Source organism: Pieris brassicae, chromosome 7, assembly GCF_905147105.1.
Source record: "Pieris brassicae chromosome 7, ilPieBrab1.1, whole genome shotgun sequence".
Lineage (NCBI taxonomy): Eukaryota > Metazoa > Arthropoda > Insecta > Lepidoptera > Pieridae > Pieris > Pieris brassicae.
The window spans coordinates 6,302,255-6,330,060 of NC_059671.1; the positions used below are offsets into that span (position 1 = coordinate 6,302,255).

The 27,806-nt window shown below is 33.6% G+C and overlaps 3 protein-coding genes across 5 annotated transcripts in view; 2 read left to right on the forward strand and 1 right to left on the reverse strand.

Moving 5' to 3' along the window:
• LOC123712065 (CCR4-NOT transcription complex subunit 6) overlaps window positions 1-13,419 on the forward strand; it is a 153,450-nt gene extending 140,031 nt beyond the window's left edge. Inside the window, exons 5-12 of one of the 2 annotated variants that reach the window (XM_045665003.1) lie at window positions 1,088-1,156; window positions 6,434-6,591; window positions 7,516-7,670; window positions 8,208-8,368; window positions 9,277-9,501; window positions 10,901-11,072; window positions 11,807-11,946; window positions 12,637-13,419. In XM_045665003.1, the coding sequence (XP_045520959.1) occupies window positions 1,088-1,156; window positions 6,434-6,591; window positions 7,516-7,670; window positions 8,208-8,368; window positions 9,277-9,501; window positions 10,901-11,072; window positions 11,807-11,946; window positions 12,637-12,716 (1,160 nt within the window). In that variant the 3' untranslated portion in view covers window positions 12,717-13,419. The remainder of the gene's footprint in view (window positions 1-1,087; window positions 1,157-6,433; window positions 6,592-7,515; window positions 7,671-8,207; window positions 8,369-9,276; window positions 9,502-10,900; window positions 11,073-11,806; window positions 11,947-12,636) is intronic. The other variant, XM_045665004.1, reaches the window with a different exon arrangement.
• Window positions 13,420-18,832: 5,413 nt separating this feature from the next.
• LOC123711964 (28S ribosomal protein S24, mitochondrial) lies at window positions 18,833-20,109 on the reverse strand. Of its 2 annotated transcripts, none has more exons than XM_045664845.1 (4): window positions 19,988-20,109; window positions 19,725-19,911; window positions 19,430-19,530; window positions 18,833-19,057 (listed from the first exon to the last, which is right to left on the reverse strand). In XM_045664845.1, the coding sequence occupies exons 1-4, from the start codon at window positions 20,015-20,017 to the stop codon at window positions 18,869-18,871; spliced, it is 507 nt and encodes a 168-aa protein (XP_045520801.1). In that variant the 5' UTR covers window positions 20,018-20,109; the 3' UTR covers window positions 18,833-18,868. The 2 variants fall into 2 exon arrangements, with proteins under 2 accessions (XP_045520801.1, XP_045520800.1); XM_045664844.1 differs by having other exon boundaries at window positions 19,973-20,091.
• Window positions 20,110-21,327: 1,218 nt separating this feature from the next.
• Window positions 21,328-27,517, forward strand: LOC123711985. The gene is made up of 8 exons (XM_045664882.1): window positions 21,328-21,447; window positions 21,602-21,901; window positions 22,366-22,617; window positions 22,696-23,499; window positions 23,825-24,370; window positions 26,069-26,614; window positions 26,905-27,014; window positions 27,289-27,517. The coding sequence occupies exons 1-8, from the start codon at window positions 21,396-21,398 to the stop codon at window positions 27,493-27,495; spliced, it is 2,817 nt and encodes a 938-aa protein (XP_045520838.1). The 5' UTR covers window positions 21,328-21,395; the 3' UTR covers window positions 27,496-27,517.
• The last annotated feature ends 289 nt before the right edge of the window (window positions 27,518-27,806 follow it).

Genomic DNA, 27,806 nt, shown 5'->3' on the forward strand with positions numbered 1-27,806 from the left:
TTGGGTGCCAAATCAAAAGATGTTTTGCGTATCCCAATGAATACGGCACGTTTCGGTAAACCTGTACAATTTAATGCGTTAACAATTATGTACAATGTCTATAAGACCCGAGCGTTTTGTAAAATAAAAAGCGGTTCGAGATACGTTAAATATGAATTAGTGTTAAGGGGGCAACCCTTAAAAACGCAAAGTTTTTGCAGTCCACGCCAAAATGTGAGCTTCCGCGATGATTACAGATTCAGAACTATCACCGAAGACAATCGATTCGACAATAATTCTTATTTTAACGGTTCACAAATTGCCAGATATTTGATTGATTTTTGAAAATAAAAAGCGTAGAATTATGAAGCACGAATATTGTTTCGTTGAAACAAATTATCTATATTGAATGTTTTCGAGAAAAATCGTCTAATTGTTGCTAGGAATCACCGTTATATCTATAAATTGGGTTGTCTTTGTATAATTTCAAATTATTTACTTGTTTACTTCTGAAAGATTGTGTAGATTTGGAAACTTAATTCCTAACTGACTATATACCACATGACTTAACTTAAGTAAATAAAAGCTAATTATATGAAAGGAGAGAATAGACACTACCCTGCTGTTAAGCTTTTCGGTCACAGTCTAATCGCGTTTATAGAACCCCTAATAAACCTACATTAGGGGTCCTATATATATAAAAAAAACTCAAACTTGTTTACAGTTGTAAAACTTAACTCTTATGATACTTGTGAAAAGAGTCTCTATTGCCATATCTGTCTCCCTGTAAAAATTCTTTATGTTGCCTAATTACAGCCTGACTAATCAAACTTTCACATGCACGTTCTCGGTACGGAAATCGGAAACTAAAATTGATTATCCATAATGGCTTATTACAAACTCTAAGTCATATGCATCATGTCCTTGATTGTTCTGCCACAGGCAACGAGTATATGTGGTCAAATAATTTGCGGAATAATGATAACCTCTATTGAGACTGTATGTGACTACTAGTAGCCAAATTGTTTCATAAGTCTTCGTAATTTCGTAATAGCGTCTTTATTGCTTCGACTTAAGGTATTTCAAATATTTATATTCTTTGTTTCAGTTACCGCCACTCTACCACCTCAGAGACCTTGGATTCCCTTAACGAGACCGAATAGGAGTCGTCCTACTTGTAAGTAACTCAGGTCATCCTTCAATATGTGTGCCATTGCCTTTTCATTTATAGTAAGTTGAAATGTATGACGAGCTTATAAGGTATTATTGTTGATGCGAGAATGTATAATTTTAAATTACATGTTGAAAGCCATCGCAGATTAAGTAAATTAAGTATTGGCTAGTAAAAACATTTCGCACAACAGCTTGCGAGATTGAAATGTTTTTGATTAGTTTTATAGATTAGAACTCATAATAAAGTGTTCGTTACGCTTGAATTACATCAGCGATTTTAATTGTTGGTATAGAGTATAGATATCCAGGGTTATGTTTTTTTTTTAAATTGTAATGAACTTCAGCAAAAGCGATATTTCTTCCGAGTTTATAGAGTATTAATCTTGTCTTACAATGCGAGATACTTGATGTATAATTTTAACGTATAATAATAAACTTTATTGATATATATTGATATCTTAACAGCTGACATAAATTCAATGCCCTCGCTATAGAAAAATACGGTTACTAGCAATGACAAAAAAGCAATAGAAAATTTAAGGATTGAGCCGTAGATTACTTTATCCTGATATTTTGATAGGAGAGTAGGGGATCGGCCTTCTATGCTTGACACACGCGGTTGTCTTAGATCTATGGGTATAAGGCATGCCGTTACTTCACGATGTATTCCTTTACCGTACGAGCGACTGTTCAACGTACACGTAGAAACTCTGCTCTATATATATCTCTATCTATATATATAGCAATGATCCAAATCAGTGATGTATCCAAAATGGATAAAGAACCCGTGCGCCGTGGTCACATTCCGCCGTGCTATTTCAAAATTAATACCTTTTAAATATGATATCGGCGAATCGAACTCACGGTCGGTTGACATTAAGGAAATGCCCTTCGAATGCACAAACAATGCACAATGCCAGGCATTGGCATCGGCCTCTGCGCATCCGTGAACCCAAGACAAAAGCTTGTTTTGTGTTATCTAATTTATTTAACTTTAATTATGTAAACTGACTTGAGCAGGTTCTAGTGTTTCGATTTTTTATACAAAAGTTATTTAGTTGAATTAGTTATTTTTATAGTCGTAATGAAAACTTGCTCTTTCGGCGAAGGGTTTTACCTTTTAAAACAATGAATAAATGCATATAATAATAAAAAATATTGATTTATTCAGCATTTGTCTACAAGGTAAATCTGTATTTGGTTATTTACTTTATAGTTACTGGGACTTTCTTTCAAAATTCAGTGATAAGCTTAGATTTTTTGAGTTGATGAAGACTATTGCGACTGTGAATGATATTACACAGATGTTTTCAATAAGTCGTTTAATGTTACGTTATGCCCCAATAATTTGAATATTTTGTTTTTAGAAAGAATACTAACGTACAGTAACACTAATAACACATTAGATCAATACGAAAAAATAAATATAAAAAAGACATAGAGTAGTGTTGGCCCAATGGCTTAAGTGTGCGACTCTCATCCCTGAGGTCGTGAGTTCAATCCCCGGCTGCGCAGCCATTGTCCATTGGTGCGCACCAATGGACTTTCTTTCTATGTCCGCATTTAACATTCGCTCGGAAGGTGAAGGAAAACATCGTGAGGAAACCGGCTTGCGTGCGTCAGGCACAGAAGGCTGATCCCCTACTTGCCTATTAGATTAACAAATGATCATGAAACAGATACAGACATCTGAGGCCTAAAAAGGTTGTAGTGCCATTGATTTTTTTTATGAAAGAACATACAGGCCTTTAAAAATATGTAGATGAATGATTTTCGTATTTTTTTCTTGTTTAATGATATAAAATTATTTTTTAAGACATTTCCTTTTTTAAGAGTATAGAGAACACGTGGTCGCTCTCATACAACTTTAGCCGTATGTCGTCCGACATACCGCATTGAAATGACCGTAGCAATTATGTAAATTATAGTGCCATTGCAGTTCTACAATTGTTTGATGCCTGTCGCTTCGACCTTCCAATATCATTGCTTTTTGTTTGTTATTAAAACAAAGCGGTGTTTGTTATTAAAGATAGCAAAGTTTTAGTTACAATGTAACAGACTCCTCAGATGCAGACCTACAAAGTCAGGATTAATTGTGTAAATTTAAAAAAGAAAAGTGCGTCTTAAATTACATTAAATATATTTTTATTATATATTTATATATTATATTATTATTTTTTACATTAAATAAGGATATGTTTATTGTAAAACTATTCGTATTAGGATCTAGTGGTAGCGATGCGGTTAATGCTGGGGCAGGGCATAGCCTAAGATAGAAATCGGTAGCGAAGGTTATGGGCTCACTCCGTACAGATAATATGCCCCACATAGAATTATCTATGTTTTATCTAATAACAATTTTACAAATATCAAAATCAATTTTACATGTGTCAAATTGACGTATATCACTTATCTTTAGGACCTGTCAAACCTATTTTTTCTTTAGGATTATTTTGACATATTTGTCTGTGCCTAAGACAAGATTGTTTTATTTTATAAAGATTCTTATTAACTGCTGTTTTTTTAAATAGCAGCGCCTCAATAAATCATTCACGGGCTCCAGCTACTGTTTCTATAAAATTGGTGTTTTTAAACGGTCACGAATTGTATTGATATCATCTTACACCGGAACATGACTAAGCCAACAGTTATTGTTTAATAAATACGTCAATTTATCGCATATTTATTTACGGTTCAGAGACCTGATTCTAGCAAATTCGCATTCGAACGAGGCTATCAAGCAGTAGCTACTAAAATAAATCTTAGAAGACAAATTTACTTTTGAAAAATAATTGTACTTACTTTTTTCAACTGACTGCTCATCATTGATTCTTTATAAGCAAGTCAGCTTCAGTCTCACTCAAAAACCTCCTTATAACAGCATTACCACACTAGCTACGGAATTTCACCTATGCTATGTATGCGAGCGTTACTGTGATTACAAGAATTATTTGAATCAACTATGGTACCAAGCATACTTAGTTTTTGCGGTATATTATCGTGTTTCCTTTACCATTGTCTCATTGTGCACGTATTATTTCATCATTGATTTATTTTGAAGGCACGCGTCTACATAACATTACCATTTATTATGTCAAAGCATTCGACGTGACTCGTGTTACCCGGAGCGAGAAACGATTCCGAAAAATGATCTTGGTTTGACTAATGAATAAAAATTAATTCAACGAACTAGCGGTTTTAGCCCCGTTAATTTGGTCTTAGATTGATATATAGTCTTGCTCGATAAACAGATTATCCTATACCAATAAATAAAAAAAATACTTGGCTTACGTACAAATTCGTGTTGAATACGAACTAGAAGTATTTTAAATATCTTATATATAGATTGGTTTATAACTTGTACTTAATAACTTCTAACTTCTTTCGTTTCGAATCCGAACATATTTAGGATAATAGGTGTGGGTATTATTGTGTCGTTCTATCGTATTAGTAGTAACTGTTAAGATAGAAAAAATATGTGGAATAAATAAATATTGAACACACCAGAAATATCTTAAGACAAAAAAAAAAACGCTATTAAAAGATGCCTTTTTGGTTTTGTTTCTTTCAAGTCGACTTATACTTCCTTATTCGATGGTGTATTGTTTTGTCGTTGGCATGTGCGCCACGTCTCGTGCATTGGGCATACAATGGTCGTGTAAAGCACGTGCTGCGGTTTGTATTGATCAGGTGAAGCTTTGCTGATTAGCATGACCAGTGTCGTAAGCAGTGTTGGTAGATCCGGAGTGACGTACTACAATTGTGAGCTGAATTGTCTACGGTTAGGCGTCTTATCTATATACATAGTAGAGTCGTTAGCCACAATTATCTTTACAGACTATATTAATGCTATCGCATGCAATTAATATTCCATCAACTAAAGCATAAAATAAAAACCATGACAAATAAAGTCGCTCCGTGAAAGTATCCACTGTGTTTAAGTAGTAGGCGCAATATTTTTGTTAACAATATGAATTCTATATAAAATTTCTTAAAATTTGGGGTATTTTTATTCAGAGGCAAAGAGACAGGTAACTCATGATTTGTATATTAACGTATATAAATACCATAGTGTTTCTAGTCATGAATTATAGTATCATGCGTGATCTTCCACGATGTTGACATTTGCGTGAAGGGCCAGAGATAACAAATCACATATCGAACCTTTTGATTTCGATGTGATGAATGCCGCAGAAGTGTAATATTATGAACGTGAGAGATCACAGTCGTGGATTTGTTTGCATAAATTGGGGATAATTTAAAACTGTAGAAACAATAATTTGATAATTAATGTTATTAATGTAAACGTTTGGATAGATTTAGTATTTCTCATGAAATACATTACGTTTTATCATGGCATACATTTCTTCGCATACATTACGAAATTAAATGCCCGCTCTTGCCTTCCATACCGTAAAACATATTTTCCCGGGTTCAAATAGTCAACCAAACAATATACGCGAACGAAATTCGTAAATGTTTTAATCTCAATTATAAATTGCCATTACATTGCCAGAAGGCTCGCCTGAAGTGTGTTGCCCGCCTTTTTAAGAATTGATACGCTCGTTACTTGAAGGACCCCTGAGTCGAATTCGACTAATTAATGTCTATAATAATTAGTGTAATTTAATATATTAATTATTCCCTCTTCAAAAGGTAGAGTTTCTGATATAACAAATATTTTAAGGGACATATAGTATCGTAACTATAGAAGCCATTTGAACGGGTCAGTTTCCTCGATGACTCTATTTGCCCATAGACAAGCACCTATTCGCACCCGAGAGTCGAGACCATTTAGCTTATCTACTCGTCAGCACCTCACGAACATCCCCCGGCCATAACCGTTTACGGAATACATCATTTCCTGTATTTTCGAAGAAATTATGTGATAATGTTATATTATCTCGTTTTACGCGGCCCTTGTGAAATGAAATTGTTACAGATGAAAGCTCTATATTTATGCAATAATTCGTATATACAAATATTATTTTTTTCTATACCGAGTATGTAGATCCGATTTCATCATGCCATGTGATATTATAATTTTTAACTGTAAAATGCTTATGCTATAACTCTGGTATCTATATCTCTTGTTCTTAATTGTTACACATATGTCTGTAGAGAAATTCGGGTTTTGTTATAATATTTAGTGTGGCCTCATAGTAGAATAGAACACTTTGGCCAACCTTTTTTATAAATTCACCCAATTTATTTGAAACATTCTCGATATAGTATTTACTTTAACATATTTCCAACTAATAGACAATACATATTTTTCCAGGTATATTCACGGTGATGTGCTATAACGTGCTGTGTGACAAATATGCGACGAGACAGATGTACGGCTACTGCCCGAGTTGGGCGCTGGAGTGGGACTATCGGAAAAAGGGCATATTGGACGAGATACGACATTATTCTGCGGATATCATAAGCTTACAGGCATGTAAAATAAAATAATTTTCATGTAAAATATAATAAAATCACTGTTATCTAAGAATGTACTAAAGCTTATAATAGCTTAACACAACAAAGAAAACATTGTCCAGATATAACATATTTACACTATATTCATAAAATATAAATAGGCAAGATGACTTGTTTGCCAAACCAATTACTTAGTTGTGCTCTGGGAGGTATTAACTAGGTGTAAATAGATGAACCAATTTTACTTAAAAAAAATCTTGTGGTACAATCTAAAACAATACTGATAAAACGATTTATTTCTAGATATTGTATTGATTTTTAACAATAACTCGACTCTACTTAATACCAACATTTATATTACAGTAGCGCTTACAATGAACAAAGGTCCATTTAGATGCCGTTATTCGCATGTATAAAGTAGGCTTTATTAGCCAAATCAATTTATATAACATGACGATCAGTATTCACAAATAGTTATTTTCTTCCGCACAACATTGAGAGGTCGTTGCGCCGGCAATTGTTAGCTATTGTATAATACGTCAATGTCAGGGTTGTAAACAACGTATAGTGGTAGCAGCGTAGGTTTTAATACATTTTGTCACTGAAAATTATTGAAATAGTTTCTGTCCTGTAATCTACCATTTTCTGGCGTTAGCGGTGAGAAATAAAGGGTCGCTTAGCGTTTAAGTTCATTGTTATTGGCCTTAAATACTTGTATTATTATAAAAAACCCAATCGACACACATCGTGAAAGTGTAGTCGCGAACGAATGTTGAAAGGAGAAACTGAAAAATAAGTAATTTTATATTTATGTCATGTATGTCAATCGTTACTTAAAATTTGTCTCAGAATAAGATTGACATTGATAGCGATTAATACAGGTTGATTTGTGATTTTGTTATTCACCAAATAAAGTTTATTTGTGTAAAAATATTTCAGGAGGTGGAAACGGACCAGTTCTACAATTTCTTTTTACCGGAGTTGAAACAGGACGGCTACGATGGCATCTTCTCGCCAAAGTCTCGCGCCAAAACTATGGCGGAGTCCGAGAGGAAATACGTGGATGGATGCGCTATATTCTTCAGATCTGCTAAGTATGCACTGCACAACTACAATGAAATACCTAATTGACAGAAAAGGCGGTTCGGTATTTCAACTTACTGATTTTAATGCACTGATGTTTGTGTTGGCGAGCGACCAGTCTTAGCCTAGTGGCTTCAACGTGCGACTCTCGTCCCTTAGGTCGTAGGTTCGATCCCCGGCCGTGCACTAATGGCCTTTCTTTCTATGTGCGCATTTAACATTCGCTCGAACGGTGAAGGAAAACATTGTGAGAAACCGGCTTGCCTTAGACCCAAAAAGTCTACGTCGTGCATCAGGCACAAAAGTATGATCACCTACTTGCCTATTAGATTAACAACTGATCATTAAACAGATACAGAAATCTGAGCCCCAGACCCTAAAAGCTCGTAGCGCCACTGATGTTGGTACTTTAAGAGGTTTTTACACACAATCCACAAAAACCTAAACTTTCAAAAGAAAAACTTCCTCAATTATATTCGAGAGATCTGTCTTCATTTTCATGTCGATTTCATCGCTATGTTATTTAACATTAATGCTTTTTTTCACAGATTTTCACTGGTAAAAGAACACTTAATCGAATTCAACCAGTTGGCTATGGCGAATAGCGAAGGCTCAGATAACATGTTGAATCGAGTTATGCCGAAAGACAATATCGGTCTGGCTGCCTTGTTGAAGACCAAAGAGGCAGCGTGGGAGAATGGTGAGAATTGTAATTATTTTTTTATATCCCTTTTATTAGACGTAAGTAGAATAAGTTTTATTAATATAACGGGTATAATTATTATTTAGTGTTAAATTGTATCAAATTTAAATAACTATAAATTGTTTAATTTCAGACTTTAAAGTTTTACATTTGCTTAATATTATATAACAATTATTCGCAATGATATTGAGGAGAATATACCCCACAGTTTCTGAAGCGGTCTTTGTATACCCGATATATTAGACACAACACAAGTGACACACACTAATACAGACATATTACACAATGCCTCTACTTGGCTGAAATAAAACTAAAGGCTCGTTAATGCCAGAGTTCTATATGTAAAAAGGCAGTCGTATACAATATGGCTCGAAAATTATCGTATAGAAATTCTTATCTAGAGATTCTTCTCTGTTAAATGCGCTTATACAAAAGGGTATGACGACTCGTAGTGATTACGAGTGGTTTTATGGATATTAGAATGTTAGAGATTCAAACTGTTTCGGTTCGGAAGACAGACTATTTTTACAACTTTTTTTTCCCGAAATTACGAGTCAAATAAAATATGTACTATTTGCAAAGCAATATAATCAGATTTTGACTTTTATCCAATACAATTTGAAGGTCCTAGGTTTGGTTAGCGGGGAAACATAAATGTTTTGGTATGAAAGGCATATGGACCATAATCCCCGCATTGAGCTGGTAAAGGACATGGCATGGCACAAGTCGGAGTTCGTGTGTTCAGTTTCTAGTGACACAATTTATTTTTCATTTTGGAAGGCACGAAAGACTGGACTGGACTGGACAACTGCTTTTCTAAAAAAAGATAATTGGCGCTGCGAAACAGTACACACACCCACTAATATTGGCTTACAGTTTTTTGTGTTCAATATACAAAGCATGTGACACTCTAGGTCTACCAACGGAGACGTCGGCGCTTTCGCAGCCAATCCTAGTATGCACGGCTCACATTCACTGGGACCCTGAGTTTTGCGATGTGAAGTTGATACAAACAATGATGCTGAGCAATGAACTGAGATCGATTTTGGATGATTCTGCGCGTACGCTGCGATTGACCGGACAGAAGGACAACGTTCAACTGTTGTTGTGCGGAGATTTTAATTCGCTACCTGATAGTGGTTTGTATACATATATATATATATATGGCCGTTCAAGTATTACGTCACATATTGTCACATGTAATAACATTTTATGTACTCAATGGTAAAATGTTTTGTGATCGCCCAGTAACTATTTATACCTAAGACTTCCGTTATGTGGTGTTAAGTACTGGACAATAGAAAATAATATTAACAATAATGCGTTATTATATATCCCCGCATCATAACGTTTTAGAAGTCCCCTCCCCCCATATTTGTTACATAATACTTCAACCAACTTGATAAATTAATTATCGAAAAAAAACTCTAAACACAGATCTATTATACATAGATAAGATAGACATATTCCGTAGATGATATAATTGCAGTAATTCGTATCTTCCTTTAAAAATGTATTTTAAAACGGTGTAATTAAAGAAATGTATTTATTTTCAAACAAAACAGATATATCTATACAATAAAAAAGTTAAGACATAAAATAAACACATTGGATGTATCCACAAAAAGTTTCGCTAATAAAAAAATGTGATACAGAGCAAAGCAAAACAAAACATGACAGCACAATATTTATAAAACCGGACAACGGCAAACATACCTGTAGCTATAATAAAGAAGAAAGATACAAGGATTATGACATTAACAGTTGTTTTATTATTTTTAAATGAAGCAGTACAGGAGTGCCAAAAGGGGGTCGATTATTGACATTATCTAAATCAGAACATATCGTGTGAGAGGCTCGCGGAACCCAATGTTGGTTCTGGGAGCTGGAAGGTTAAAAGTTGTGTAAGAGCGTAAGCGTAGAGACCTGGCAGGGGATTGTCACATTCGTGAATCTCACTTAGCAGAAATAATAAACATTTTAAATTATTGACAATGAAAAGCGTATAAACACAATTTTAATTAATGTTAATTTTTTATATAAATTTTGAATTATAATACAACAGGTCCGTGTGTCATATTGTTATGAATCTGATTTAGTTGGGTTTGGTTAGTGAGTATATAAAACACCAAAACATAGGCCTCTAGATAGTTAGACTACAGAAAATTCAAAATCATTTATTCATATATGTAACACAATGTACACTTATGAACGTCAAAGACAGAAAGGTAGTTCTCAAATCAAGGGCGTAGAACGAAAGAGAAGAACTGGCAATAAATCCGCCACTCTTTTTAAGCGCCAAGTTTTACACAACGTTTGTAAGGAGCTGCAACCATGGTCCACAAGGCATCTTAAGTAATTAATAATAATAAAATAAATTAAAAACAAAGATTTGTCGTCAATCACCACGAGGCATGGTGTATTGGAGCACGCACTTACATTCTCATGGGAACAAGACCCAATGTAACCTAATATTCCCCGTTCGAAATTTTAATCAATAAAGCTTTAAGAAGTTAAAACATTTTCCAATAATTCCAGGTGTAGTCGAGTTCCTCTCGGCAGGGCGTGTATCCGCCGACCACCGCGACTTCAAAGCGTTAGCCTACGCGAATTATCTCCGCCGTATGCCGGGTTCAGATCACGAGTTCACGCACAACTTCAAACTCGCTTCCGCCTACAGCGAGGACATCATGCCCTACACTAATTACACGTGAGTGACAAATAATGTATTTTTTACAAGTCTAGGAGTCAAAGGACAGTTTGACGAAAAAGTTATAGCTGTTTAAAATCATAACTTGTTTAATTATTTACTTCATAAAATATAGCAAATTATTTTTTTGTAAATAGAGGCCTATCGTATATTTAAATAACGCTCGATTCTATAATGACATACGTGTGTGATGACGTATGCTTTACACAGAATATAAAAAAGTATATTCAGTTTATTTCACCAAGGAGTTTTCATATGTTATTATCTTTTGCAAGGAGGCGCGTAAACTCTTTAGTTGAAGTAGATGTCTATACCCCATGGTATATTCTTATATATTCACATTGATTTTGAGCCTCAATTTCAAAAAGAGAGTACGGCGGCGTTAATACCAGGTACACACTCGTTACTGTTTAAACACAGTCATGGTTTAATAATATCAACATCAGTTTATCATAATCGATAAGTTTGACCTAAATTTGTGTTTTTATTACAACATTCTAAACTAAAGACTACGTTTTCTAAATGTATTTATTTAATATTCTTCCCTTTCTTCAAGGATAAATCCACATTAAGGCTTATAGCAATTATATATATATATATATATATATATATATATATATATATACACATACAAAATACGATTAATTTGGCTTAGAAAATATATCCCTCACATATCTTTCAGTTTATCTCTTAGTCTTGGTTGCGATGTTAAGTGCTAATAATATAAATTGCAGGTATGACTTCAAAGGCATCATCGACTATATCTTCTATAGTAAGCAGTCGATGACCCCTCTGGGTCTTCTGGGGCCTCTGTCGCAGGACTGGTTCCGCGAACACAAAGTCGTCGGCTGTCCGCATCCGCACATACCCTCAGGTAATTTATAACTTTTATATCTGTATCATTTGCATGGGGATATTGCTTCACGAAGTCCCGTTTATAATCTGTGCAGTATTTGGTATTTAAGAGAGTGACAAGTTAATGTTCGGAAAATGAATTAAAAGGTATTTTAAAGTAAATTTAATTTTAATAACGGATTCATGAAAATCAGGAAGCGAATGGACAACGAAAACCATGGATATTTTGATAAAACTCGAGGAGGCCTTTACCGGTAATAAGGAAAACAATATATATAACAAATCTAATAACAGTTGTAAATATTGCAAATAAACGGGCTTTATTATTATTATTAATGAAAATCTAGAAAATAAAAATGACGTGTATTTTACATTCTAACGAGCGTTTTTCTAACTAAACAGAAGCCTTCTTTCATTTTTGAAAATTGAATGCCAATAAGTACGACTACTACAATTTTCCATTTTTATGGTACGAGTTGAGTTACATAATATTTTGATTTTTTTTTAGATAAAAATTGTTTTATAGAGTAGTCATTAAATGTTTTGTATTGTTTCACGTATATATATATAAACCACGTTAGAGTATCTGGTCACCACAACACAGAGACGTCCCTAGGGTGGGAACTAGCATCTGAATGATTAGCTAACAATATTTTGTAATTTAAAAAAAAAATCGAGGAAATATTTAAAACTTATTTTTTGTTTCCAGATCATTTCCCTCTACTAGTAGAACTGGAGATGTGTCCAACGGCGAGTACCAACTCGAACGGACTAATTGGACGCAGGTAGCACGCAACGCGCCGACATGCGGCCGCACATGGCGCCAATGCCATCCACAGGAATCCTACCCTCAATTTCAAAAATCAAAACCAGAAGCTGGACAAAAATCCAGCACAGCCACCGACTCACAACCAGAAAGATTCAGCTAAAAATCGTAAACTGGATGACCATCATTCAGCTCTTCACCAACCGATCGACAAGAAAGCAGTTGGGAATGAAAACCAACTGAGCCGCAATGCAGTAGCCTCCCAGAAGAAGTCTTTTCATAACCAGAAGGGTCCAAGAAACCAAACTGAAAATCATCAGCTTCCGAAAAACCAAGTTGAACATAAAAAAATTGAACACCCTAAATCGGTTATCCAAGAAAGAAAGCGACAAAATATGAACAGATAATACAAAATAATTTATGTATATGGAAAATCAAAATCGACATCTAGAACTTGACAGTTCGTCACAATAGCGTAAAGCGGTCTATAGATATCCTGGGGATATATTTCCTTGACGTTTCACATCAACGCAGAAATGTATTATCCGGAAAACAAACAACTTTAGATAAATTTTGTCATAGCCGCTTCATTCAGCTAGGGTGACGAATTTTTTACAATATTTAGAATCCAAATCCTTATTCTAAAACACTTATAGCGAACAAAATATAGGTTTCTTTATGTATAGTACTCATTAAGTAGAAATTTGTAATAATGGTTTGTAGATGTGCAGAATCATAACTTGTATATTTCAAAATAAGAATGTAAACATCATTTTGAAGTACTTAATATCACTAAATTCATTTTGGTACCTCCGGAATTATACAAAAGACATAATACAGTGATTCATTTCTTAGAGCGTCGATTAGGTATGTGTATAAATTTAACATTTGTCTCTGAAATACTCAAATTTATATTTTTCTTCGCAAAACAAGTTTTTAAAATATTCTTCTAAAGTTGGAGTGATTTGTATCATGTTCTAAATCCAGTTGCCATGGCGATCGTCATACATGGCGATTTTCATCCGTCTCACTCAGTGAAATATAGTGAAAATCCATATTTAGCTTCTTACAGTTTCCAATCAGAAAAGAAATCGGTAGAATCAGCTTCGTATTAATTAAATTTTTAGCAAATTTTTTCCAAAACGAAAGTTTATATATTCTTAATTCAAATACCATGGTAGCTATAAAGTTCAGTTGCCATAGTTACTAGATGGTTCCAGTTGCCATGGAAACCAACAATCATGGCGATTTACACCCGCCTCTTTAATGCTCAGTACATTGATGGAAAATCGATATTTAGCTTTAAGACTATTGTCTGTGCAATTATAGTTTTCAATTAGAAAAAAAAAATATTTTGGCAGCATCGGCTTCTTGTTAATGAAATTTTTAGCTATATATTAATTGTCGTGAATGTAGTTCCACCTACAGTTGAGGAATATAACGATGTTACAAATGTTTCCGTGACAGGTCTGTTCATCTCGGATTTAGAAAATATCAGACGTCCATTTACCAATTAGTGATAAAATGATTCCTCCACTGTAAATTGTTAGAATAATGTGAATATGTTTAGTTCTAGATGGTGTTCGAGGAGACATTGTGACAATATATAATATTTTTCACAAATTTGAATAAGTTTTTCACGGTATAATAAAGATCCCAGAACTTTTATTACTTATATTTAAAAAATATTTTTTATTCAAACCTCCTAGCAACTTTGGAACCGTAGAAATAATTGTTTAAGACAACAAATTAACTAGTTAAATCGTTGAACTTCGGCCTAAGTCTTATTTTTTTCAATTTAAAGCGGGGTTTTGTTGCCGCATTTAACAAGTTCATTGTATGGTGCAATCATACCATTTATTTAGAATGAATGTGTTTCGTCCACAATGTCTCCCCGATGGGTGTGTGTTAATGTCGGTAGTGCAGTGGACGGTGAGCTATGGTTAATTGAGGTACAGAGGTTAACCGATATGGTTAAGGTTAACTGTGGTACGGTGTTGGCATTTAGAACAAAGACGAGCGTATGCTCGCCGGCGGCGAAACTTAGGTTAATGTCGCATATTGTGTACCAACAAACTACTCAGCGAGACTTAAAAATACCTTTATTACCCCTCCTTTTTATCCCCCTCCGGTCTCCTTAAACCCCTTTTCCTAGTATTTTTATAATCTCTTGTAAGTGGAGTTTTGTATTGTCTCGTTTCTTTACAATTAAACCGCTCGCTGCCGCTCATCCCCCCCTCTTAGCACTAAGTAGGTTAAATATTGTGACGATTGGAATCCCATGAGTAACTCACGAATTGAATTTTGTTTAGTTGTAAGTTTTTTTTCGTACTATTCAGTATTTGCAGCGCTCTAACGACTGCTTCGAACCCCAATTCAATGTAAATGCATTTTTATTAGTTTAGTCGTTTCGTCATTCGGGGAATGAGAGACAGCGAACGAGTACATTTAGAATAGCGGGTAGCATACTGGCGTAGTACAAATGGACGTGTGAATGTGTGACGCGGTGTAGTGCGTACGCGCACGCTATCTCAGGAACGCTTGCCGTTTGACAAATGCGCGGTGTATTTTTGGAAGGATGCGTGTTACCATTTAATTGGGGATTCGTGTGAACAGTTAAATGGTCACACCCCTGTGTGCATTGGTCGTATGCAACCTCTGATTGTATGGTTGTGATCTTATCGGAATCGATTCGAGTAGTTTGTCAGAAAACTAGTCATCGACGGAGGTTGACAATTTTGCTCAGGGATGGATCTGGTGAGACTTGTACTGCCCGTATCTTACAGTATCTATTGATTAGATGTAGTCTTTTTTTTTTAGTGATATCTGATTTGTGCTCTGCGCCCGAGTGCAATCTGTCAATCTCTTGCGTCGTTGTAGAGCGTTAGTTGACATCGGAATAACGTTATATTTACTTTTTACAATCAAAAATTGGACCACTTCATAGTTGAATCTACGCTTATTTTTTGTCCTCTCCATCGGAATTATATAATTTTTAAATATTTTTTATTAATCATATATTTATATCAAACGATAGGTGCTGTTGTATTTAATTTTAATATTACACACGATTGTGATAAGGCGACTCTCTCGATTGTTAACGATGAGCCAAATCATGTAAAGGGTATATTTGAATTACTTTAGGATAATCGTGTATGAAGTTTTATATCATACAAACTTTACAACCTACGCTGTATAATTTTTCTAAGTACACATAGATAAAGTCATATCATGATTATTCTGCGATTTTTCTAAATTACTATAGAATGTTTAGACGTATATCCGTTTTTGAGATTGTTCTACGTGAATGCACAAAGTATGGTTTAGTCTAGTTACACGTTGCGATGTTATATTATACGTCGTAGGATAATTTCTGAAACGGCTTTTATTGCCTTTGAGTACACAATTTTTACGTTTTGTGTTTAAATTATTTCGCGTAATTATTATTGCATTTATTCGTTGACAAATATTAGATAGCGTAAGCTGATATTATGAAGGCCTTAACTGCTTCACCGTACCTGTTGATGAGATTTGGCTAATTGTGTAAATTTATGACGTCATGATTGCAATTGGGATGGGGTGTTATTTTGAGGCTATTTTTTTGTAAATTCTGAACATAAAATATATATTCAAGGTGATATCGCAAAATTTGTAGTGAAATAGTTTAAAGTTATATTGGTTAAAACCTCCCATTTGTTTTCAATTCGGTTTATTAACGGACACATTCAATTGATTGATTAGGAAAAGATGCATACGTTGCTACTGATTTGTGATATTTCTTGAAAGGCAATTCTACATTTTTAAAACTGACAGTTGTCAAATGGATATTATGAATATCAGAAACATTACAGTAAAATCCAATTGAAAAATATACCTTATGTGTGAGCTAATCGAATCTAATAATGGATATGTATACTGTCAGAGTTAGAATATATAGTACCAAAAACATATACGATTCTGGTTTTAATTTACTGCGAGTTTCATCGGAGGACTGATTTTATGGACACCTCTATTGCGTCGTGCTTAGATTTCACAATACACGGAAAATGTTAATCAGTCCTACTGTGAAGCAAATACAAATAATTAAAATTGGCACTACGGGATCAAATAAGCGTTTGGCACTACGGCTCGCATCACTAGACGCTTGATAGAAACAAACAGACGCGCTGAACGCGATGCAAAACGAGAGCTTTATAAATCTAATTTGTAGTAAGACGTGATCTCTTTATTTTAATAGAATTTTGATGGACAATTTTACTTAATAGATCTAGCGGTGTAGCGAAATAGGATTGTATCGCACATTTTATTATACTCTATAGTTTCGAACTGTTGCCCTCCAAGAAATTTTGACATGTATCATTAAAACCCTCGAGCCCCTTTAGCGCTGTTCCGATTGGAAGAATACCTTTGTGTACATAATTGTATAATTTTTTTATGTAAATATTTTTTTGTATGTAATTCCGTTACCCCCGTGACTGGGTTTTAATGATGCTAACTATTCGATACCGCAAGGAGCCTTCAAGTCTGTGTATTTATTTTGTAAATATGTGATTTCGATTACAATTAATGCTAGACAACGAGCGTTGTATGACAGCCGTTCGGACTTCTGCGCACACTGGCAGTTTTGTTAGGACTGAAGTGGCTACGGCGTCTAAACTGTGTCTGACTACCCTCCTATTTAGGTAATAGAGATTTATTTTTTAAAATGTATAATAATTTGTGTAAACTGTTTTATATTGGACTATTGTATTGTAAATTTGGATTATTTGTGTCAGATGACTGTTTATTCATTGTAGCCATCAATTTTGCGATGCATTGGCGTTAAACACGTTTAGCACTCTATGTCTATACAGAAGTTAATGCATAGAAAAACAACTAGATGGCGCTATATTTAATATCAGTATTTTTAATATACAATTGTAAAATCTCTGGAACAAATATGAATGGAAGTGCTATTCGTAATTTTTATCTCTTAATACTGATTTAAGTATAGAGTCACTGAACACAGCCTGCGTTCGTTCCAGGTAATAAGCCTTGCACTAGCCTCGAATACGAAGGATCAGACATTCCACAGGCCCTATCGAATTAGCTCAATGCAAAAGACTGTATGAGACTTTAAAAGAGAAATATCATGAATAAAAAAAATATTTTCTGAAGCACCTTAACGACTTTACAAAACGTGTTTTATGGTGATTTAATGATAAGATCGCAATGTTTAACTCACTAGTATGTAAGGACAAATGCTTTACGCCACTGTGATAGACAATACAATTATACCTGAGAGAAAACACCATAGGCATTTATGTGAAATTTATTATTGTCTTATGAAATGGAATGTAATATACCTACTCTCAGTTGTGATGCTGACGGTACTCTATTTGAGTTCAACATTATAAATGCAAGAATAGCAACATAATGACATGTTCTACTTTACAATTTTTATTTGAAGCCTAGTTTATAGTTAAACCACTTCATACTACAAATTTCTTATGAGTACATGTTAGAGTTAAGGTTATCATTTTCCATTTACGTCTTGCGTTAAATTGGTATATATACAATTGTATTATCGCCTTTAACATGTGATTGCGTGATAGTTGAGAAAAAAATACTATTACAAATATTATTGACTAAATTTTTATTCTCTCCATAGTTTTGTACTTTTTATATTGATTTCACAATGCTTTTGTACCCTTCATTGTCTTAGTGTTAAAACCCAAACTAGAGTACCCTCAGTAATAATTAAAAGTACAAAGCGTATGTGCAGAAGTTTAGCGGCTCGACTGTTCGAGTGTTCGCGGTGTGGGGATGTGTGCGTGAGCGCATGAGTGTGTGTGTGTGCGGCCGCGCGGCCCGCGTCTCGCTGCTCTGTTTGTTGACACATTATGTATATTTGAATGAATCAAATTATAAGAGAATATGAATTTTGACATGACTTTTATTTTGTTCTGACTACCATAAAAGATAAGTATTCATGGAATGCTAAAACAGAATATAATGAAAACCGCATTTAAAATTTACTAGAACCTGTTTTTGGTGTCAATTAATTGTTCTTTAAAAATATTTTAGAGATTTTCACTCTTCAACTTGATTCAATAAAGATAAGAAAAATTTTGTTACTTTGTATCAAATAAAACCAAAATAAAGCAAAACAATCTATTTACATTTAAAAACTAAATTATATATATTTAAATACAACATCCTTAAAACTGTCAACTGTCTGGAGTTCTAGAGTAACAGGGCATTGTAACCAGTTTGCCATGAGCTCTTCTGAATAGCCTAGCAAGAAATACATCTTAGTTGGTGAGACAGCTCGTCGAATGATGGCAGCTACACGAATATGATTAAATTGCCGTTTTATGATTATCTGCAAAGGCAAGAACTTTTATAACATATTGCCATAACTATATTTTAGGTACCATCAATTGGAAAACTTTTATTTTGAATATTCCGTAAGTTAATTCTCATTTTCACAGCTTATAAATAAATACTATCCCATACTTAATGCATGATGTTCTCTACTATTTTGCATCACTGACATCTAGGCATTTAAAATATATTTAATTAGATACATTTTACTTAAACAAAAACAGTAATAAAAATTTATATATACTGATGTTGTCTTGGCTCTAGCTTAGGAATTATTCAAAACTAAAACCAATATGTTTTCACACATACTGTCTTACCCAAAGAGACTGAACCTTAAATATACAACATCTAGCATAACTATTACACTTACTTCACTACAAACAAGTCCATGCCAGGTTCCATTCATAAATCTTCTTATGAATTCATCTTCCAGTGCTGTCTCTGATCTACGGACTCCATCTTTTAAGTTAGCTAAAAAGCAATAACGAAAATTTTAATACCAATTAAAATTGATAATGTTGATTTTCTTTACAGTAATAAAATAAATATCTCTAATAATATATACTAGCTCCAATACATACTATAGAAAGTTTAAGCACTATATGCGGTTTAATAAAATAAATATCCCTTAATGGTATATCAGCTCGTATAAAGAATATACTCACAGGTATTCCATGAATTCCAAGTTTTTCTGTGAGCAATATAATGTGGTGGATTAGCCATTTCGTAAGTAAGCGGTTTGTCCCTCCTTTTTGTGATTCTGTATTTTCCGGAGACAACTCTGCATAATGCTGTTGAGGTATGAAATTGGGAAGCCAATAAAGGAGCATTTTTGGTTATAATAGAGGCATTCTGTAAGAGATATAGTTTTGAAATATGGTCTACCGTATACACTGCAAATATTTAAAAGTACCTGAATTAAGTTTACCTGAGCTAATTTAATAACTGAGAAATTCATAATTTAATATTAATAGATCATAAATTTAAATAACCTCGTAACCTCGCAAGTAAAAATCAAAACACAAATAACTAATAAGCACAGATCACATATTTTTTTTTTATATTATGGCAATAGTTTTAACTTTATGCCAGTTTCTAGTAAAAGGTTGGGAAACTACATGCGAAAAACATAAACAAAGACATCAAAAGAAAACATGTACATAAACATATTACATCTTATATTATTATTGATTATGAAAGAAGATAATACATTATAATACACACAAATGGTTGGTATTCATTATTTGGAAAATTTAATTCTTGTTTATGGCTTTTATTTGTGCCAACTGGGCACAAGGTACTTCGCCAGTGTCAGGTGTCTTGCAAAATTCAATTCAATTCGGAAAATTAATATCAAATACACAAATGACATTGACAATTATACATTTCTCTCACGGTGATATGTCAAAAGCGGGCGTTGATATAACCTCACTTTGCACAGTGTGACTTGTGACTAAACCACAAACACCAAATGAATTTGTATGAAAATGGTCAGGTGACCTATGCCATTGGTGTTATTATACGTAATTGTTTATAAATCGGGGTATTTTAAATATTAAATTACGAGAAAAATTATATCATAATAAGCAGTAGAAATTAGCAGCAACGGAAATCACATATTTATAGACGATGACTTTACTTACTTTATGTACATATTTTCATGCCTCATACTCATGGATACTCACTTACTCTAATAACTATATTTCAACTAGGCAAAAGTCAAAGATAAAACGAAAGTGCTATCTTAAGGACTTGGCTTTACATGATTTACACCAAAAAACTAAGGCATAGGAACCATGTAAAAATTGACTTTCTAACTTATCTACCTGACCTTGCTATTTGACTCTTAAATAAATGTCTTGCTGAATTAGATACCTATCCCCTATTTCCTGGTACTTTTAAGCCTTTTAAATACTATCCATTAAGTGTCGTTCGTATACATTTGTCTATGTCAGTCAAGTGAGATAGTTAACTCTATCTAAGACATGCCGAATTCCTCACACTATTTGCCTTCACTATTCTACGAGCGAATGTTCATTACGTACATACGAAAGAAAAGTCAATTAGTGTCCAGCCGTGATTCGAACGTATGACCTATGGGTTGATATGTCGCTCAAGCCACTAGGCCAACATCGCTCAGAATAAATAACGTTATCATCGAAAAGATCTTTACGTTGCATACGAATATTTTAAAGGTTTGTGTTTAACCACAATGGTTTCTAATTAAATTGCTATCAAATCTATAATGGACTGGTAAATTGGATATTAAATTAACAACAGTTTTATGATAATTACCTTCTAATATTATACGTACTTTTAAAAATTCCAACAAGAGAATGCGGCAGTTTACCTTTATCTTTCTTTCATATTTTGCGATAATTATAAAAGGTAATATGATTTTATAAATACATCTCTTCTTTTCAATAACATATTATTATTGCAATACAATTCAGATGTCATCCATATTTCTAAAATTGGATCTATTACTTGCACATTTTAATAACAAAATACAAAATACACTAATAAATAATTATCATTTAAGGTGACGTGTCAAGCAAACTACAATCTCGCAATCCCCTCATTGATATAATTCTCAAGAAAATTAGTAAAATATCTTCAGAATCTGTCCAAAATGGCACATATATTGGCGATGACGAAGAGTTTAATAAAATCGAGAGCCAGCTCAAAAAAGCAGCAGAGCCCTTAGGAGAGAAAGGCGACAAATATGTTAAACTGATTATGCGAGGAATCCGATCCGGTAAAAATAAGATCAAAGGAATAAAAGATATAATGAGTAATTCTAATCAAGATGAATTAATAGCAAGTGATTTACATGAAAATGGTAAGAAAGTCATAAGTCATTATTATTATTGAATATAAATTGATGAAAATTGTATATAACTTATCACTTTTATTCGGCAAGTTCGTTCGTCATACGGATGTCCGTATATAGTATAATTAAGTGTAAAGCTTAAATATTTATTTATTGATATATCTATATATTCATCATTATCAATGGTTTTACAGTCCCTTGTGGGCCTTAGCTTCCTCAAGTACGCTCCGCCATCGCAATCTATCCGGTGCTTCCGGCGTTCATTTGCGAACCCCTACTTATGGAACTCACAACCCGCTGGCTAGAGAAAACCGTACCGATACAAATATATATATATATATGTTTTAAAATTGCTTATACGAGCGTGCCTAAACGACGGTCCTACCTCCGCACTAGTTTAAAAAACTGTTACCGCATAATCATATTAATCGTCTTAAATAATAACAGCAATGAGAAATCGAATTCCATTATAGTACGTAACTCAAACAGAGAGGGTCTTGAAGCAAATAAAATGGATGCATCTTTGCAAACAAAAAGCAATATAACAAAAGATGAAAAAGAAAACATTTTTCATTCTATTGAAGACAAATTACGAAAAGCTGCAGTACCTCTGGGCGATCAAGGTGAAAAATACGTCAAAATAATTATGCGAGGAATTCGAAACGGCAACAAGAATATCAAATTAAAAGTCCACGATAAATCATTTGATAACAGTAAAAATTTCAGTACGTAAGTTTTGGCTAATATTAAATTGACACTTTTATCAACAAAATTATTACGTTTGTAATTACTTGATTTTACAGATATAGGATACGAAAAGCCACGTAATACTATGTTATATTATATAATCGAAAAAATTGGTAAGTTGTCTCTGGATTCAATTCGTCAAATTAAAACTGACTCTGAATTTGAAGATAAACTCAAGTCGATCGAAAATAACTTGAAAATAGCAGCGCAGTCAAAAGGAGAAAAGGGAAAGAAATACATAGCCTTAATTATGCGAGCTTTACGTCGCATTTATAGGCAAACTCGTGATGTAGATTATAACAATAAATTAACGATGTCTGATGAAGTTGATAAAATCGTTGATCATACTTATAAACTACATAATATGATTAAAATTGATGAAGGTAATGATAGACTAAGAAACCAAGTAATTCAAGACATAGCAAGTACTGTTAAAACGCTCTTCATTAAATATTATAAATCTGGTAATGATACAATGTTATTACAAGAAATCAAAATGAAATTATTTGACAGTTTGAAGCATAAAGACTCAATAAACACCAGTAATGACATACGGTCATTAACTGACTTGCTAATTGATGGGATAAATGGGGCAATAACAAATTTAAACATGAATAGACGATATGAGAACAGAATTCAGCATAACATAAATAGCATATTAGAATATAAAAACACTCAAGAAAAACCACTAGTTTCCTATAAAGAATGCAGGGATACGGTCAACATAACTTGTTCTAATATTAATTTGATAAAATCCTTAAAATGCTCTAATGCTAATGAAATAATCCACATAACTCAACTTTGCAATGGAAAAGCTGATTGCTCTGATTATTCGGATGAAAAGTATTGCTCAGAACAGGGTAATTGTGACTTATTCATATTTTCTAATTTATTATTATGATTATAAGTATCATATTACAATTTGACCACACACAACTTGCGAGTCCCAAAACAACAACATATGTTTCATTTTACGAAGCATAAAACATCTGACGGTGGGTTTTTGTTATATTTAGCAAAAACCCACAGTCAGGTGTTCTAATCTTGTATATTATGTTCATAAACTATTACACATATAGTAGTCGTTATAATTCTGACACGTATTCATATTGTACAATAGATATTTCATATCTTCAAACAAGCAAATTTCTACTATTATATAATAATGGATACCAATAATTTTAGCTATCAAAAAGCTTCGTTTTGCCCATAACATCCTTGCTGGCTTAAATAAACCATTAGAAAACGGTTGCTTTACGGGTGCTATGAATCCAAACATACTTTCAAGACAAAATAATTTTTTACAAGATATATTGAATTCCCAATTAGAGTTTATTGAAAAGTATAAATCTGAACATCGTATTAAACTTGCAACAAATGGCAATACAAGAAATCATCTTATAAATGAAATTACTGATGTTTTAAGCACTTTGACAATGGCGCTATATAAAGCTTTTTGTTCCAATCAAAATACTCGAAGATTTAATGAAATACTGGACGAAGAAGATCCTTGGCCGACAGATAAGTGGCCTCCTACGTCATGTCCCTGTCTTAAAGGCCCGTGTCAGAATTGTACTTATCCGTGCAAAAGAATCTGTTGGCACAAGAGTAGTTTACTAAATTGGAACTGCGAGTCTGTAAATGTCCAGTCATCTATGGTACCTTTAAGTGTAATTTGTGATGGTAAAATTGACTGCTTTGATGAATCCGACGAAAAGGGATGTTTTACAGGTAAGTAACCTTTTTTTAGTAACCTAACTGTAGGCACTTAATATTTATTAAATACATTTCCTTATCAGTTTTAGCAATAGACTTAGCGATTCGTGTTTTGTATTTAAAATTAAAATATTTTTGTCCCTTCTTTCGATTCCGTATGAGAGCCGCGAATTACACGAAATTCGAATACGTTTTACGTGGGTAACACTGAAAATCTTTAGAACTGGCCGGTTAGAAACATTGTTAATTATTATTTTTTGGTAACATTAATAACATTTGTTTTTGTGAATTGGCGGCAAATGTAAAACTCTTGTTACACCTGAAAATGAACCTAAGGCGAGAAAATTTTCGATCGAAGATTTATTATGACCTTCGTTCTGGGCTTACTCAACAACAACGCTATGATAGGCTGTGATCAGCATTTCTTAATGAAGCCCCATCTCGTGCCACTATTTACAATTGTTTCACGAGTTTAAGCGTGGACGTAGCAATCTCCATGATGATCCGCGTGAGGGACGTCCTTTAACAGCGACTACTGAAGATAACACCAGTGCTGTGCTACGCACGATAGAGGAAGATAAGAGTGACCTATCGGCAGATATGGGCAAGCCTAGGCTTTGGTATGAGTCAAGTTAAAAAAATATTACGCGAATATTTAGGCGGCAGGAAGCTTTGTACCAGATGCATTCCCCATACATTGACCAACGACCAGAAACAACTTCGCATGGACTAATGTCGCCAGATGTTACATAAGTTCAACTGCGGTGACTCAAATGCTGTATTTGACATCGTCACAGGCGACGAAAGCTGGATATATTGCTAAGAAACCGAAACCAAAAGACAATCAGCTCAGTGGGTGTTTCCTTTCGAGGATCGGCCAACTAAGGTAAAAAAGGAAGAAGTCGAGGAAAAAGATGATTGTCTCATTCTTTGGTCGGACAGGTCATTTCGTGACAGTTGTGCTAGATGATGGAAGGACAGTTACTGCAGACTGGTATTTCAATCGCTGTTTGCCTGTTGTCTTGGAAAAATTTCGACAGCAGCGCTCTTAAAGCGGGATCCTCCTTCACCACAACAATGCTCCAGCGCACTCCGCAAAACGGACTGTTGAATATTTGACTATGGCAGGTGTTGAGATAATGAGTCATCCTCCTTACGATACCAACCTGGCGCGCAGGGTGCCTTTATTTATTCCCAAGAACTAAAGATAAAATTCGAGGTATTCGCTTTATAAGCCCTGAAGATGCGGGGAAAGCCGACGAAAATGCAATAGAAGAGACCCCTAAGGAGGAATAAGCTTTTCTCAGTGGTTCCATCGAATGCGACGATGTCTAGAGAGGAACGGAGATTACTTCGAAAAACAATAAAAGTCTTGGCTTTCTACATTAAGCTTGTTTACATTTAAACATTTTCATTGTTACCTAGGTATTTAGCACCTAGTCTTTATTAAGAAAAACACTTTTTGAACGGATTAAAGCTATGTATTATTATTAAAAACTTACATTTTATTTATTTACATATTTTTAATAATAATACATAGCTTTAATCCGTTCAAAAATGTGTTTATCTTAATGTATAAAAGCTATTTTATCAAAAGACAATACCTAGTCTTTATATTATAAATATCTAATATTACCGTAACTTATATATACTTTGTTCCATAGAATTATTATAAACCAATTCTTATATAAGTATTCTTACTTAACATTATAGATACAACACATGCTAAATTTGCCGCTCACAAGAATTTTATTGAACTAACAGATGCTTTAAAACTGAAAGCATCTAAAGATTACAAAGCTGAGAGAAATAAAATCTGGGCACTTATCCACGCAGTGTATGATCTAGAAAAGTTAAGTCTTAAACCGAATCCTAACCCAGCGTCACTTAAGGAACATCGAAACGAGTGCTTCAAATTAATTACAATGGTTTATACAGAATTATTAAAACATACATCTTATGCATTTGAAGCAGAAGAATTGTACCAATTTCTTCTAAATATAAACCAACAACTTGGCACGATTATTAAGCAAATTGGTACGGGAAACAAAAAAGTCATATCAGGCGGATGTTTTTGTAGAGAGGAAAAATGTGCATTTTCCTATTGTACTAGAAAATGTAAAAAAGCTTGCGCTGTTGAGCTTAAATTCACTAAATATTATTGTCTTGGTAAAATTAATAAATCAATTGATATTGATAACATTTGTGATGGTACTCCCGACTGCTCATTAGAAGATGATGAACGAGACTGTAAAAAAGGTAATTCTTTATCAATCTTGAAATGATACTTCTCACTTTCTGTACATAAGTCCGACGACGTAGGATGTAGTAGATAGAACATGAACAGGACTTCTACAGGCAATGTTTTCAGATTTAAAAAAATCAAAATTCATAAGATTTAGAATTTATATTCTTCGTGACGGAAAAATGTGATCTTTTGGATGATATTTTGTACGTAATCCCTGGCGGAGGACAAAGGATTATCAGATGAGATGAGAGTCCTTCAGTCCAATAATATTTTTTAAATTGAATATATATTTAATTTGCAGAGATGTGTCGAAATCATCATCTAAGATTGTTACAATTAAAAATTGAAAACGTTGGTGTCAAACAGAAAGGTACTTCGATGGGTGAAGTTCTATCTACTTGGAAAGAAAAGGTAATCAAGCAAACAATTTTAATTTAGGCAAAATTATAGTTATCAAGGACCCAGCTAATATTAAATAAAATTTCTCCATTACATTTAACAAACTTACCTAAAACTTATCTATATACTTATCAATATCCAATAATTCCAAAAACTTTAAGTATTTTCATTCATAATGCTTCACGGAGATTATGTTAAGTACCTATATAGTAACGTACCTACGTTTAACTTTGAATTTCACTATATACAACTGTTACTCAAATTTAAAAAAAAGCCTAATTTGTAGGTCAAAAATACCTTAAAGGTAGCTGAAAAATCTGGGAAACCAACGCCTAAAGTGATCAAAGAAATTGTAAAGGATGCCCTAAGAGAACTCGTCACGACTTACGGTTCAGTGGAGGAGTACCGACGGAAGAATAACAATTATGCTCTAGATGAGTTTACTTTAATAGCTAAAAATGTTCTTGATAGTGTACGATCTTGTAGCAAATAATGAATTAAGTAAATAATCATTAGTCAAAGGAGATTTTTATTTAAAAGGATATTTATTTCAAGTTCTCACTATAAATTTTGAAATACCTCACAAATTACCCAATATAGTTTTAGGTAATGTTACAATATATATATAAGCTTATTAAAATTATTTAACAAAGCCTCAAGATTTTACAGGCTCCACTATTTTGAACAATAAAAAAATACCTCATGTACGATGTCGAATAAATATCTACAGACATTTCATGGTGAATTAAAGAAAACAATTAGGAAAATTTTGCGGGCCTTCTATTCTTCTAAACATCTTAAATT